The sequence below is a fragment of the Lissotriton vulgaris genome, chromosome 10 (assembly GCF_964263255.1).
Source record: "Lissotriton vulgaris chromosome 10, aLisVul1.2, whole genome shotgun sequence".
NCBI lineage: Eukaryota > Metazoa > Chordata > Amphibia > Caudata > Salamandridae > Lissotriton > Lissotriton vulgaris.
Window position 1 is genome coordinate 161,917,516 of NC_141698.1, and position 15,632 is coordinate 161,933,147.

At 46.4% G+C, this 15,632-nt stretch overlaps 1 protein-coding gene across 11 annotated transcripts in view; it reads left to right on the forward strand.

The window, feature by feature from the left end:
• The window catches only part of CCP110 (centriolar coiled-coil protein 110), a 429,539-nt gene that overhangs the window by 364,987 nt on the left and 48,920 nt on the right, over positions 1-15,632 (forward strand). For 5 of the 11 annotated variants that reach the window (XM_086940775.1, XM_086940778.1, XM_086940776.1 and 2 more), the window contains 2 exons: positions 4,796-4,858; positions 5,000-5,062. In XM_086940775.1, the coding sequence (XP_086796901.1) occupies positions 4,796-4,858; positions 5,000-5,062 (126 nt within the window). The remainder of the gene's footprint in view (positions 1-4,795; positions 4,859-4,999; positions 5,063-15,632) is intronic. The other 6 variants (XM_086940782.1, XM_086940783.1, XM_086940780.1 and 3 more) reach the window with 2 other exon arrangements.

A 15,632-nucleotide genomic window follows, 5' to 3' on the forward strand; every position in this document is an offset into this window, starting at 1 on the left:
CCCTCCGACACTAGAAAAACCGTCACCCAGGCCCTCGTCCCCAGTAGACTGGACTACGGGAACGCCCTCTACGCAGGAACAACAACCAAGCTCCTGAGACGGCTGCAACGCATCCAGAACGCCTCGGCACGATTGATCCTCGATTTCCCCCGACGCAGCCACATCACACCTCACCTGAGAGGCCTGCACTGGCTCCCCGTCAACAAAAGGATCACCTTCAAACTCCTCATCCATGCACACAAAGCCCTACACAATGCCGGACCAGCATACCCCAACGACCGACTCAGCTTCTACACCCGCAGCCTCCGCTCTGCCAACCTTGCCCTCGCCACAGTTCCAAGAAACTCTGCCGCTCCCTTGAGAAGGCCTGGAAAAAAGACCCAACCACCAGCACCAAGGACGCCTTCAAAAACGCCACCCGCATACACCACCAACTGATCCGAAAGGCCAAGAAAACCGCCTTCAAGGACCGACTAGATAGCAACGTCCACAACAGCAAGGAACTTTTCAACATCGTCAAGGAATTTACCAACCCCTCAGCCAACTCCAACGACATCACCCCCTCTCAAGCCCTCTGCGACTCCCTAGCCTCATTCTTCCACAACAAAATTGCAGACATCCACAACAGCTTCGACAACCAACCCGGAGACCAACCCACCGAACTACATGCTGGACCTTCACCCCCCTCGAACATCCTTAACGACTGGAACCCAATCTCCACTGAGGACACCATCCGCCTGATGAACTCCATCCACTCAGGATCCCCCACAGACCCATGCCCTCACCACATCTTGAACAAAGCAGACTCCATCATAGCACCGCACCTCCGAGACGCCATCAACTGCTCCCTCAACACCGCCACCTTCCCGGAAAGCTGGAAACACGCTGAACTCAGCGCCCTTCTCAAAAAACCCACAGCGGACCCCACCGAACTCAAAAACTACCGTCCCATCTCGCTCCTTCCATTCCCGGCCAAAGTCATCGAGAAAGCTGTCAACAACCAGCTCGCCGCCTTCCTCGAAGCCAACAAATCCCTCGACTCCTCACAGTCTGGCTTCCGAGCAAAACACAGCACGGAGACCGCCCTCATCGCAGCAACGGACGACATTCGAACTCTACTGGACAATGGAGACACAGTCGCCCTCATCCTCCTCGACCTCTCCGCAGCCTTCGACACAGTCTGCCATAGCACCCTCCTACAGCGCCTCAAACATCGGAATCCAAGGAAAAGCCCTAGAATGGATCACCTCGTTCCTCACCGGAAGAACCCAGAGAGTCCGCCTTCCACCATTCAAGTCAGAGGCCACTGAAGTCATCTGCGGCGTACCACAAGGATCTTCACTCAGCCCCACCCTTTTCAACGTATACATGAGCCCCCTCGCGGCCATCGCACGACAACACAACCTCAACATCATCTCCTACGCGGATGACACTCAACTGATCCTATCACTCACCAATGACCCTAGCACCGCCAAAACTGACCTACACGAAGGAATGAAAGAAGTAGCCGAATGGATGAAACACAGCCGTCTGAAACTGAACTCAGATAAAACAGAAGTCCTCATCTTATGTACCTCCCCCTCTGCATGGGACGACTCGTGGTGGCCAGAAGCCCTTGGAAAAGCACCCATCCCGACAGACCACGCACGGAGCCTGGGCGTCATCCTGGATTCCTCACTTTCGATGAACAGACAAGTCAACGCCGTCTCTTCATCCTGCTTCAACATTCTTCGCATGCTCAAAAAAACATTTCGTTGGATCCCCACCGAAACTAGGAAAACGGTCACCCACGCTCTGGTCACGAGCCGACTGGACTATGGAAACACCCTCTACGCCGGTACTACCGCTAAACTCCAGAAAAAACTCCAACGAATCCAGAACGCCTCAGCCAGGCTCATATTAGACATCCCACGTAAAGAACATATCTCTGGTCACCTGAAAAACCTCCACTGGCTTCCCGTCAATAAGAGGATCACTTTCCGACTCCTAACCCACGCACACAAATCACTCTACGAAATCGGACCAGAATGCCTCAACACACGACTGTCCTTCTACACCCCCTCCCGCCAGCTACGATCATCCAACCAAGCCCTCGCCACGGTACCTCGCATCAACAAACCCACCATGGGAGGCAGATCCTTCTCCTACCTGGCAGCTAAAACCTGGAACTCACTTCCCACTTACCTTCGCCTTACCCAGAACCACCTAGCATTCAGAAAGCAACTTAAAACGTGGATATTTGACAAGTAACTCCCCACCCCTCCTCAAGCGCCTTGAGACCCTCTGGGTATGTAGCGCGCTATATAAATTCTTTGACTTGACTTGACTTGACTTCCTCGCATCCGGAAAACCACTGCTGGCGGCAGATCCTTCTCCTACCTCGCCGCCAAGACCTGGATCACTCTCCCTACCAACCTATGACAGACCAAGGACCTGCTGGCCTTCAGAAGACTTCTGAAGACCTGGCTCTTCGATCAGTAGCAGTATCAGTACAGTACAGCAGCAGTATTCCCCCCAGCTGCTCCCCCTGGGCCGGTATGACGTAATTGCCAGGGCTGGTTTGCGATCCCAGTTCGGCCCTGCTCACAGCCTTAGTTCTATTTACTGGCTTATGCTGACTGGATCTCAGGATACTTCAGAGGTCTTCAACTGCATTTTTTTCTGAAGTTTTTCCTTCAGAAAAGTATATTTCAGCACTCACTCAACATCTTTTGAAGAGATAAACACATTCCCTGTGTCTTTCAGCTTTACAAAATTTTCTTCATTATGCCTTCACTTTTAGTGAAATGCCCCAAATGTGGGACAAAAAAGGCTGATCTGTTCCCCATGACCGATATCTGGAGAGCTCTATGGCTCGAGCCACCTTAACGGGGACGACTCTGGTACTGACCAGTTCCATGATACCTCCTCCAATGGCTTTGACCCCGCTCCTTCTGCAACTGTTAACAACAGCTCGTTCATGTCACCAACTTTCAACATCTCCAGATTGTCGACACTCGACTCCAAAACATTCCATGATTCCATCATCAACATAGACATCACATCTCTGTATCAAGAATATTTGACCCCAGAGTCTACAAATAGGTCAACTTTGAGAAGATCAAAGTGCTCTTCATGTTCAAAACCTACCCAGTCTCTTTGTGCCTGTAGATGAACCTGAGTTAGTACTGAGACCCAGATACGTCATATCTGCAGAATACTCACTGCAAGTACCTTTATACCCACTAACTCTACTCCTTCTGCCAGACATTCCAGTGCCACATCATAACATGACTCCATTGGCACCAACAAAACCTCCTACGCCACAAGAGGTCTCCAGGGTACAAAGTAAGTACCAGTGCCGCGCACCGGAAACCACCTCTTTAATTAATCACTGGTCAGAGCCCACAACAGCTCGTACATCAATTACTCCGGATAGACATGAGAAGAACATCCTCCACATCTCCAAGCCCATCAAGAGGCCATTCAACAGATATTTCCCATACTCCAACATCATCTCCAACCTCTCCATTGAGATTAATCCTAGTGGATGATATTCTATTATTCCAGGACGTACTGGTTCGGGGTGCACATAACTCAGCATTCGAGATCCATCAATGTTCATATACGTGATAATGAAAACATTATAAACTCAAGACTCAATCTATGGTGGAGGAGGTGGAGCGGCCATGGCCCGGCCCGGGGAGTATACTGTATGAGATCACCAGCTCTCATATCACTCCCCTAAGGCTGGTATTCCGCAGCTATGAGGCAAGACTTTCTGCCCTGAAGTGAGTGTGCCCTAGCCACGAGGAGTCAGGGTGGGCGGTCACTCCATGCTGTTCCTGGCCTTTTATGCTTGCTTTTTGCTAGGCTGAGACTAGAGTAAAGAGGACTGCCGAATGGTGATTTTTCAAAAGACCTACTGTTGCAGTTTAGCGTAGCTGATGAATGCATTTTTTTCATACGATGAAATCACAACATTCAAGTGGGTCTGCTGCTGGCAGTAGCCCAACACCTTATTTCCAGAAACGCAACAAACGAGGTACCCAGGGTCGATTGGCAGTGGCTTGAATTGAGAGAAGTGCTTTATTGAGAATAGACTCAGACAAGGCCGCGTTGATAACCTCAAGCTCTACCTCTGCTCATGCAGAGGGTGATCATTCAGTAGACTTGGAGAGGAATTTCTTCTTTAAGGACCCTGAAAGCTCTGGCCTGCGTTCAGTGGGGCAGGAGCAAGCAAATAGGGATCAGGGGGCTGAAGGGGGCCAACCTGCAGTTTTAATGAATCAAGACTGCAGGATTATCCACATTTTTCTAAGCAAGTGAAAAACTACTCCGGCAAAGTGATGCTACAAACAACTCTTCCAGTGATGGGAGGTGTACAGTATTCTTAAGCCTGGTACCCATGGTTACACAAGATTGCATGGCCTCTACCTCAAAACCAAAGACTCTACCATCGACTCCACCATTGCAGAGTTGTGGTTTGGCCTCTGCGCTTCGGGCAGAGTGGGAGAAATCTGGAAGGCCGGGCTCAAATTTGGATTAACAAGATAACTTGCAGGGAGGGGAGTCAGATCAAGGATTAAGTAGCCCTCTGAGGGTAGAATATTCTGATTCAATAAAGCTTTTATTGGAGACTATACTGTCCAAAAGTTTAGATTATAAACCGGTACAAGAATACATTAAAACTCTTTATCAATGACTGCAGTGTTTTTTAGTAGTACTTATGCACTTTCTTTTTGTACTTTTACTTGGCTTTATTTGTTTGAATGGAGAAAGATTAACATTCTGATTTTTCTTTGCATTTTAATAGGGCTGTTGAAATGGGAATGCCAAATAAAAAAACAGTTTTGAAACCGAAGGTCACAGAAACGAGGTTAGTGAAATTGAAAATCCATCATAAGTCTGAATTGCAAATTAAGATGTTTTCCAGTTAATGGGAAAATGCATTCTACCTTGAGAACTTTCTGTTCTTCTTAGATTGTGGTGTAGTCTAACACAAAATTCTCAATTTTAGCAGAATACTCCAACCAACCCAAGGACAGAATACCCCTCTGAATAAGTTGCTTTCACGAAGAGGGTAAGAAGCAGTTTATCGTAGATTGTAGGTTTCGAAATCTTACTCATGCAATTTCCTCACAATTATTTAGTATGTATTTTTATACTCGTGATAAAAGAAGGAAAGCATTTGTTTCCATAAGGTTAACACTTGAAAAAATATCCAGCACCCACATGTATCCATCAAGTAAGTTTAAATGTTGTGGCACATTCTATATACACAACTCCTCAATCCAAAAACACATTTAGTCCTCTTGGTGTTACACCACCTCTGCTGTATAGACGGCAGAAGTAAAGAAGGAAGTAGAAGTTGATGGAACAAAAAAATTGCCTTAAATATATCTGACACTAGAAGATCCCCCCACCCATTTCCAACTGCTTGAAACTTTATACAGCATATAGAAGCTACCTTTTCCTTCAGTTTTTCTATTATTTTAAATGATTACAAAATGTGGTGTTTTCAGTGAAAAGTACCAAATGACTGATTTAGTGAATTGAATGTATTTTTTGTAAACAAACTGATAAGTGTTGCTTATTCTAGACGTCTTCAGTCATTTACTGCTTTTTTGAGTGAAAAAATATATTTCTAAAACGTGTTTAACATCCGGCATGTGTGCAGAGATAATCTACTGTTTACAGATCCCCATGACAATTACCTATTAGTAATAAACGAGAAACAGTCTTTGCAATGCAGCGTTTACCATGCATTGCCTTTACCACACAGGTCTATATGCCTTTACCACACAGGTCTATATGCCTTTACCACACGTGCCTTTACAACCAAATGGAAAGTATATATCCGGTAAGTGTATGTGTGTATGTATATGTATGTGTGTATATATATATATGTGTGTATATATATATATATATATCGCAAATCCCCCTCCAAGTCCAAAGCATTGGTTAGTAATACCTTAGAACCGAGGGCTTCAAACACTTGGATGGCACGCAAGAAGGGCTTCAAAACTTGTCCGCAATGTAAAACCTGCCATTTTGGTAGCAATAGGACCCATTTCAAAAGCCCGTTTCGTGAAGATCCTATTGCCATTTCCAAGTGGCTCACCTGCAGAACCGAATACGTCATTTATGTGTTGGAGTGTCCGTGTGGGCTGCAATACGTGGGCAGTACTAAACTGCCCGCCCACAAACGGATACTCCAACACATACGTGCAATTTCGGGACATGATCAAAACTATCCGGTTGCATTTTCAAGTTAAACACCAAGGCATACCTGATCAGCTCCAGTATTTTCTAATTGATTCAGTGGAGGATTCTAGAAGAGGAGGAGACCGTGAGGCCAAACTCCGTCTTCTTGAAACCAGATATATACTGGAGCTCAATACAAAGAATCCGGATGGATTAAATGACAGGGAAGACCTTTACACCTGCATTTGGAATTTTATTGTATGCCCATAAGACCTGTCCCGATAGTATAGAACTCTACCCTAGTTACAGTCATTCTTTCTGTATTTAATACATAGATATAGTGGTGGCTTTTTTGTATCTCTTTGAAACCATTTTTAATCTGTCTATTTATTCAATATTAGGAATCAGCAGTTTTACCTAAAAATATTGCACTTTATATTGATAGTTTGCACAATCACTATTTTTGCACTAGATATGTCTTAGCAGGCACTGTTAAGGTGACAGGCCCACTTGGGCTCTATTTAGATTGACAAGAATGTAGTATTTCTGATATTCATTTATCAGTTTTTTTTTTACATCGAACGCTGTTTCTCTGTATATATGTATATAAAACTGTTTTTATACAATAATAGAATTCATATATGATACAAGTGTATATCCCGTTGATTTCCTCACATAGACACAATTTGTTGTCATGTTCAGTCAGGTATATCAACTCTATATTTTTATATTGTATAAATGTTTCTCTTCCAGGGGATCCTCATCAAAGTCATAAGCATTAGAATATTCCCGCCCATGCGCGGGACCCCGGAAACAATATATTGTATGTGCCCCACATATACATATATATATATAAATATATATATATATAAAATTAAGCAATTGCAGCCAAATAAAACAGTAGAGCTGGAATATGCTGTGCAGAATTTCCACCATACATGTGTCTTAGCATTAGAAACATGAGAAACAACACCAATGCTTGTTTAGAAACTGTTTTAATGCTTAGAAAGCAGTAGAAATTCCTATAACACACTGTAAGCATATACAGCTCCCAGGCTGCATTGCAAATACCCAGTCTAAAAGGACTGAAAAGCTAACCTGTAGCTGCATGTACCAAAACTGACGCTGTGCCTTTAAGGCACCTCTGCCCCTAGCTTCCCATCATGCCTCAGGGGTTACAGTTAGGTCAGTTGTTCTTTCCGGCTCCTTCAGGAAGGACCCTGGATACACAGCTCCACATTTTTCTGCCTTTTTCAGTCAGAAAATCTTCAAAAGAACAATTTTTTGATTTACTTTGACTTTTAACATCAGGGTCAAGTAAATAACTGCTTAGCAGTCGATTTTTGTGAGGTTTTCCTGTCAGGATGCCCTCATTATTTGATGATTGCCCTTCTTGTGGCCACAAGAAGGCAAAAACGGACTCTCATGAGGTCTGTATTTTATGCTTGCCAGAGGATCATGATCCTAAAGACTGTTCACATTGTAAAAATCTGTCTGACAGAACTCTTAAAGACAGAGAGAGGAACAGGCTCTATGGTCTGGCCCAGAGATCCATGAGGGGAAGATCTACAGAGAGGAAGAGTTCAAAGAGACCCAGAACTCCCTCCAAAGGCAAGTCAGAGCGTCCATCAACCTCAGCACCGGGCTCGGCGCTGAAAAAACAGCATCTGATGGACAGTTCGAGAGAAAAAGCTCCGTCGACGTCGGGACCGGCGTCGATGAGGAAATCGTCGTCGAAAAGAAGTTCACCGACGTCGAAGAAAGCTCCGCCGTCGTCAACTAGGCGACGATCGGCGTCGAGAGAAGCCACGAGATCGCCGTCAAAGAGAAGATCGGCGTCAAGACGTAAGTCAACTCTGCCGCGGTCAACCAGGCGACGGTCGGCGTCGAGAGACAGAACACACTCGCCGTCGTCTCAACGTCGACAGGCTTCGAAGAGTGTGACACCTCCGCCGACGTCTCCACGGAGGCGCTCGGCGTCGAGGAACAAGAGCCCCCTCGGACGATCGTCGTCGAGGAAGGGATCATCGTCGAAGGCGCGTCGGCGCTCGACGTCGAGGATGTCCGATCCTCCGCCGTCGCCGCATGCCAGGTCGACATCAAGGGCATCGTCGACGACAGGACACCGTCGATTGCCATCTCCGTCGCCGACAGACCAACGTCGGTCGACGTCGAGAACTCCGTCGACGGCAGGGCAACGCCGTTCGACGTCAAGACCTCCGTCGACGGCAGGGCAACGCCGTTCGACGTCGAGACCTCCGTCGAAGGCAGGGCAACGCCGTTCGACGTCGAGGGAGAAGACTCCGTCATCGGCTCGACATCGCCGGTCGACGTCGAGAGAACACGAGTCATCGTCGAGGCGTTCGACGTCGAAGGTTATCACTCCGTCGACGCCGCAGAGGCGTTCAACGTCAAGGGAAAGACTTTTGAGACGTCTTCCAACACCGGTGAGACGAAAATCTCCTTCAGTGCCTTCAACTATTCTGGTGACGCAATCGGCTTCTCACCATTCCTCCTCAAGTACCTCTAGCTCATCGAGGTCCTCTTCCAGGAGTAGAAGTCCGTAGCCCCAGCGAAAGACAACACTTTCGCCAAGATGGAATGCTCCGTTGAGCAAGTGGAAGGATTCTGGAGCGACAGAGAGGCTGCGAAGATATGTAAGCCCACTCCACAGGTCACCTCTTCAGAGACTGATAGAAGAGGCAGACAGACCGAGTCCAATCAGGCACCGATCACGCTCTCGGGAAAGGAGAGTGGAAAGGTCGCATACCCCCAGGGTCTCCCGATCACCACGGAGGGAGCATCCCAGGTCTCGAACACCGAGAAGGGAGGTACGGACTGAGAGATCGAGATCTCCACGAAGGGAGCATCGAAGAGAATCACGTTCTCCTCGAAGGGAAGAACGACCGAGAAGATCGCCAGTGAGGATTGAGAAATCTCGTCACAGGAGAAGGAGAACTCCATCATCCTCCTCCTCATCTTCTTCGAGATCTTCTAAAGGGGATTACTCCCCAACGCTGGCGGACAGCCCTCGCTCCAGAGCTTCCCCTCTTGACGACGTCAACACATACCTGGACGTGTTACAAAGGGGGGCTCACAAACTTCAAATAGAAATGGCTGTTCCAGAAGTTTCCACAACTGTGATTTTTGAGACCCTTCGTCACAAATCATATTCACGGCCTTTGCTCCCATTGGTTCCAGGGATAATGGACCCAATCAAAGAGGTTTTCCTCACGCCAGCAACGATCAGGGCGGTACCGGCACGTATCCAGAAAAAGTATAGGCCGGCCGACTCAGATCCAATCTTTGTTAAAGGAGAGCCTGCGGCGGACTCAGTTATAGTAGCCTCAGCTAAGAAGAATCACACAGTCGCTCCTTCTTCTTCAGTTCCTCCTGACAAAGACAGCAAGACCCAAGATTCTTGGGGACGCAGGGTATGCAGCACAGTAGCTTCATCCCTGAAAGTCTCTAGTGCATCAGCACTTCTCGGCAGGTACGATAGAGCTCTATGGGACTCCATGGAGCGATTCAAAGAGAAATTGCCCAAGGAGGACCAGAAGGACTTTGAGGAAACAGTGACGGAGGGCTGTTTGGTGGCGAACCAAATGATTAGTTCATCTGCAGATAACGCCCTTCTAGCAGGACATGCCTATTCACATGGGGTATGTACGAGGAGATCTTCTTGGTTGCGTCTAACTGGTCTCAAACCAGATGCCCAGCAACGCATCCTCAATCTGCCCTTCTCAGGATCTTCACTATTTGGGGAACATGCCGATCAGGAATTGACCCGCATGAAAACAGAATTGGACACAGTGAAGGCGGTTGGTCTGGAGAAAAAGAAAGAGACGTTCAAGCGACGCTTCAAGACCAACAAGAACCGGGGAGGCCAACAGAGGGTTCAAACCCCTCAATGGTCTCAAAACAAGCCACAAGGGAAGGCGCAATACAGAGGAGGAAAATCGGGCAGAGGCGGACATCATCAGTCCTCTACCACGCCTAGAGGAGGCAAGGCCTGAGCAGTGGCTTCCTCTGGCGCCGTTACCCACTCCAGTGGGAGGAAGTGCTTCGCAACACCTGGCAGAGTGGGTCAGCATCACAAAAGATCAGTGGGTGTTGAATATACTGCGCAATGGATATGCGCTACGTTTCCGGAAGAGACCACAACCGATTCCTCCAAAAAAGACTCGCTCGTACCATCTAAACCTCCTCAAAAGGGAGGTGAGCGTCCTCTTAAAGAAAAACGCAATCGAAGAGGTACCCCCGTCCCAAAGGGGGAGAGGAGTGTACTCAAGGTATTTTCTAGTCCCCAAAAGAGACCAAGAGGACAAGTTCAGACCGATTTTGGATCTTCGAACCCTCAACAAGGTGGTGGTCAAAGAGAAGTTTCGCATGCTGGCACTTCATCAGATATGTCCTCATCTACAAATTGGAGATTGGATGTGTTCGGTGGATTTACAGGACGCGTACTTCCACATTCCTATAACACCAGGTCATCGGAAGTACTTGAGATTTCTGGTAGGGAACAAGCATTACCAGTACAAAGTGCTTCCCTTCGGACTAAAATCCGCACCAAGGGTATTCACCAAGTGCATGGCAGTGGTAGCGGCATGTCTGCACAAAAAAGGTCTCTTTGTGTACCCATATCTAGACGACTGGCTCCTGAAGAGTCCGTCCCCTCGTCAAGCCACCAAAGACTGTCACCTGTGTCTTCAACAGCTACACAGGCTTGGCCTCCACGTCAACACAGAAATGTCGGTCCTGCATCCCACGCAAACTATCCACTATCTGGGAGCAGTTCTAGACACAAATTTAGGAAGAGCATTTCCTTCGCAGGAGAGACTATCTTCCATGGGGCAGAAATGCAGAAAGTTACTTCAGTCTCCTCGTCCAAAGGTGCGAGAAGTAGCGTCTCTACTGGGCTCCATGGCGTCCTGCATCTTCCTAATACCGAACGCCAGGTTGAGGATGCGACCTCTACAAGAGTCTGTGGAAGATCAGTGGGACCAAGCGACTGGAGATTGGGAGGATCGAATCATCCTATCTCAAGCAGCACTGACCTCAATACAGTGGTGGACTCGCCCTCGGAATGTCTTGCAGGGAGTCCCTTTTCAGCAACCTCTTCCTTCGCTGTCTGTGGTAACGGACGCATCTCTAGAAGGCTGGGGTGCTCACATGGGTCATCTTCAGATTCAGGGTCGCTGGTCGACCAACCTTCAGACATACCACATCAACATGCTGGAACTTCGAGCAGTTCATCTGGCGCTCAAAGCGTTCCTTCCAGCAATAACACCGGACAAAATCCTGGTTCAGACGGACAACACTACAACTATGTTCTATCTGAACAAGCAGGGAGGAACTCGATCTCGCCCTCTGTCTCAGGAGGCCCAGACAATCTGGCACTGGCTTCTGGCTCGGGGACTGTCGGTGGTAGCAGTACACCTTCCAGGCGAGCTAAACACAAAAGCGGACGCACTCAGCAGGCACTTCGAAGATCAGCCAGACTGGGTGCTAAACGACGAAGTAGTCGAAGAACTCTTCTGTTGCTGGGGTCGTCCAGACATAGACTTATTCGCGGACGACGAAAACGCCAAATGCCACGCCTTCGCGTCCAGGTTCCACCGGCCAGGGACGCAAGGGAACGCTCTCCTGCTGGAGTGGACAGGAATGTTCGCCTATGCGTTTCCTTCTCTGGCACTGATTCCGAAGGTGGTGGCCAAGCTCATCAGATCGAGCATGGACATGATCCTAATTACTCCGGATTGGCCGCGACAATGGTGGTATCCAGACCTGTTACATCTGTCGCTGTGTCCACACAGACGCCTGCCGTGCAGGCCAGACCTGTTGAGCAAAATGAACGGGAAGATCCTGCATCCCAACCTCCCGTCGCTGAACCTGACTGCATGGCTCCTGAGGTCTTGCAATACGGACACTTAAATCTGCCTCCAGAATGTATGAATATTTTAAGAGAGGCAAAGAGACCTTCCACAAGGGCGTCTTATGCGTTCAAGTGGAAAAGATTTTTCATTTGGTGTAAGGACCATGGCTTTGATCCCACCAACGGCCAAGAAGAGGTAGTCCTTCCATACCTCCTTTACTTAGCAACATCAGGGTTGAAATACGCTTCTATTAGGGTTAACCTATCTGCCATAGTAGCGTACAGAAAATCACCTACACAAACATCGTTTTTTCAGGTCCCAGTGGTTAAGGATTTCCTTCAGGGATTAAAGAAGGTCTATCCCCCTGTGAGAAATCCTTCTCCTCCCTGGGAGTTGAACCTGGTTCTCTCCAGGCTGATGTCTACACCGTTTGAGCCTATACACAAGGCCTCCTTGCAGCATCTCACTTGGAAGGCGGCCTTCTTGGTGGCAATAACCTCTGCGTGCAGGGTTAGCGAGATACAAGCACTCTGCACCAAGGAACCTTACACTGTGTTTCACCACAACAGAGTGGTAATGAGGGCTCACCCATCTTTCCTTCCAAAAGTGGTATCGGATTTTCATATGAACCAAACGATTACCCTTCCTTCGTTCTTTCCTAACCCATCGACCCCAGCTGAGAGGTCGTTGCACTCGTTGGATCTTAAACGGGTGCTAAAGTTTTACCTAGAAAGAACGAAGGGCACCAGAAAGACAGACCAACTCTTTGTCAATTATGGTTCAATGAGGACCGGGTTTGCAGCAGCCAAAAGGTCCATCTCCAGATGGATTGTCTCATGTATCAAACTAGCATACCAGCTGGCTGGCAAACCTTTGTTACAATCACCCAAAGCTCATTCCACTAGAGGGAAGGCAGCCACAATAGCGTTTTTACATGACATTCCTATGTCAGAAATATGCAAGGCTGCGACATGGAAATCAGTCCATACCTTTACAAGGCATTATTGCCTAGAGTCTGATTCCAGAGCGGATTCTCAAGTAGGGCAAGCCTCCTTGAGAAACCTATTTGGGTAGAATAAGGCCTACTTTTGGGCCTACGACTATAATTGTTATCTGTTGATTCCTTTGCCCGCGGGGATGAGGTGAGGCTCGCTACTCTATTCTAATGCTTATGACTATTGATGAGGATCCCCTGGAAGAGAAGGATTAGTTACTTACCTGTAATCCTAGTTCTCTTCCAGGGGTATCCTCATCAAAGTCATAAGCAACCCTCCCGCCACCCCGGGCAAAGGACTTTCTTTATTAAATAGGAGATGTTTTAACCTGTTATTACCATGGTTTGGTTTTCAGTCTCCGAAAAGAACAACTGACCTAACTGTAACCCCTGAGGCATTATGGGAAGCTAGGGGCAGAGGTGCCTTAAAAGCACAGCGTCAGTTTTGGTACATGCAGCTACAGGTTAGCTTTTCAGTCCTTTTAGACTGGATATTTGCAATGCAGCCTGGGAGCTGTATATGCTTACAGTGTGTTATAAGAATTTCTACTGCTTTCTAAGCATTAAAACAGTTTCTAAACAAGCATTGGTGTTGTTTCTCATGTTTCTAATGCTAAGACACATGTATGGTGGAAATTCTGCACAGCATATTCCAGCTCTACTGTTTTATTTGGCTGCAATTGCTTAATTTTATATATATATATTTATATATATATGTATATGTATATGTGGGGCACATATAATATATTGTTTCCGGGGTCCCGCGCATGGGCGGGAATATTCTAATGCTTATGACTTTGATGAGGATACCCCTGGAAGAGAACTAGGATTACAGGTAAGTAACTAATCCATATGTATCATGTGTATTTGGTTTTAGGATGTGATCAATAGTCTTAAATTCTATCTACACCGATAAACAGTTTTTATTTCTATTTCTAGCACATGTCTAGTAATAAGGAGATAACGGCGTTATTTTGCACAGTATTTTTACCTTGTCTATGAATTAACTTGATGCACTGTCACTTTAAATGTTCCGCACTATGGCGAGCAGTTTGTCATGTGATCAAGCCTCCTTGGAGGCGAAACGCGTCATGGCGGCAGCGCTGGCATCGATTGAATAAAGCACTTCTGCACCAGCAAACTTTGAGTCGACTCTTCATCACTTTGTGAATTGGCAGTTCGTTATCTGTGGCGTGTGATGTTCTTCATGGATATGTATATATATATATATATATATATATATATATATATATATACACACACACTGAAAAAAAAAACAATGTTAGAGGGATGTTATAGTTAGGAAATAGACTGAAAAACAATCTTAGAACGTCACTCCAAAAACAAAGGTTATAGGGACGTTCTAGTTAGGTTCAAAGTTTACACGAACAAAACCGTAGAGAATCAACAGTTTTACTTATCTCATAAAACCTTAACTAGTGGCCTAAGTTAACTATAATTCGCACCCCTGCTATGCACAGTTTTCTCATCACTAATTTTATTGCAAAGGGTGCAATTATATTATAAATGATGTCTTACAAGATGTCATTACTGATGTAATAGGTGGGGTAAGTAGCAGTGTATGGATACTGGCTACTTGAAATGCACTTTCCTGATATATCCTTACCATTTCGTTGTAAAGGCATATGCATGGTAAAGGCAAGCGTTGTTCCGTCTTACATCCACTATATTTAGTAATCAAAAGGGTAGGGAGGAGGAATGAATGTCCATTTGTTTCCCCAGGGTAAGTATGGAGGCAATCAGGTGCAGAAAATGGACACTTGTTACAATTCTAAACTTTTGGATAGAATGACTATTGTATCCTCAAAAACTCAATGTTTATCTGTATTGCGGTATATATCTTTCATCCGCCCCACATTGTAGTTGTGGCAGTTTTCATTGGATACCATAGGACGTGCTTGGTGCCTGCCTCATCCAGAGGCTCCTCTGGTCTAGATTTGCAGTGTCCAGAGATAAAAAAAATGAAAAGATGCCCCCACAGAGTAAGGGTGAGTGAAAGGTATGAGTTAAAAATAGGTCAACACCAGAGGTATTTATTAGTTGGTGTGGATCTAAGTAATAAAATGTAAGCGGTTTTTGTACTAGATCGTGTAACTGGATCTAAAAGTATAACATTGAAAGTAGTGTTGACATGTTTCAGCCCTCTTTCAGATTTATCTGGTAAAAGGTAGAGAAAGAACCGTGTTGGGCAGAGGACTGAGGAACTCGATAGAGCGACTGGTGTTGTGAAACGGGGCTATTTTCACATAAATCTGAAATTCAGAGACCCAGAAGCTTAAACTACTGTTAACTCTGGTGCCCCCGTAAACACAATTATACGATATTCAAGTGTATTGTATACCTGTCTGTTTCTCTTTTTCAGATTAAAAGAGCATGATTGGTCATTGATTACCTAATAAGTAAGCAACCTGAGTGTACTACACAAAAGGTGTAAGTAACGATTCTATGTTTGTATGTCTGTTTAGTCCTGACGAAAGCCCCGTAGACTCTGTTGAGCCTAAACGTATAACATTGAAAGTAGTGTCGACATGTTTCAGCCCCCTATGGCTCAACAG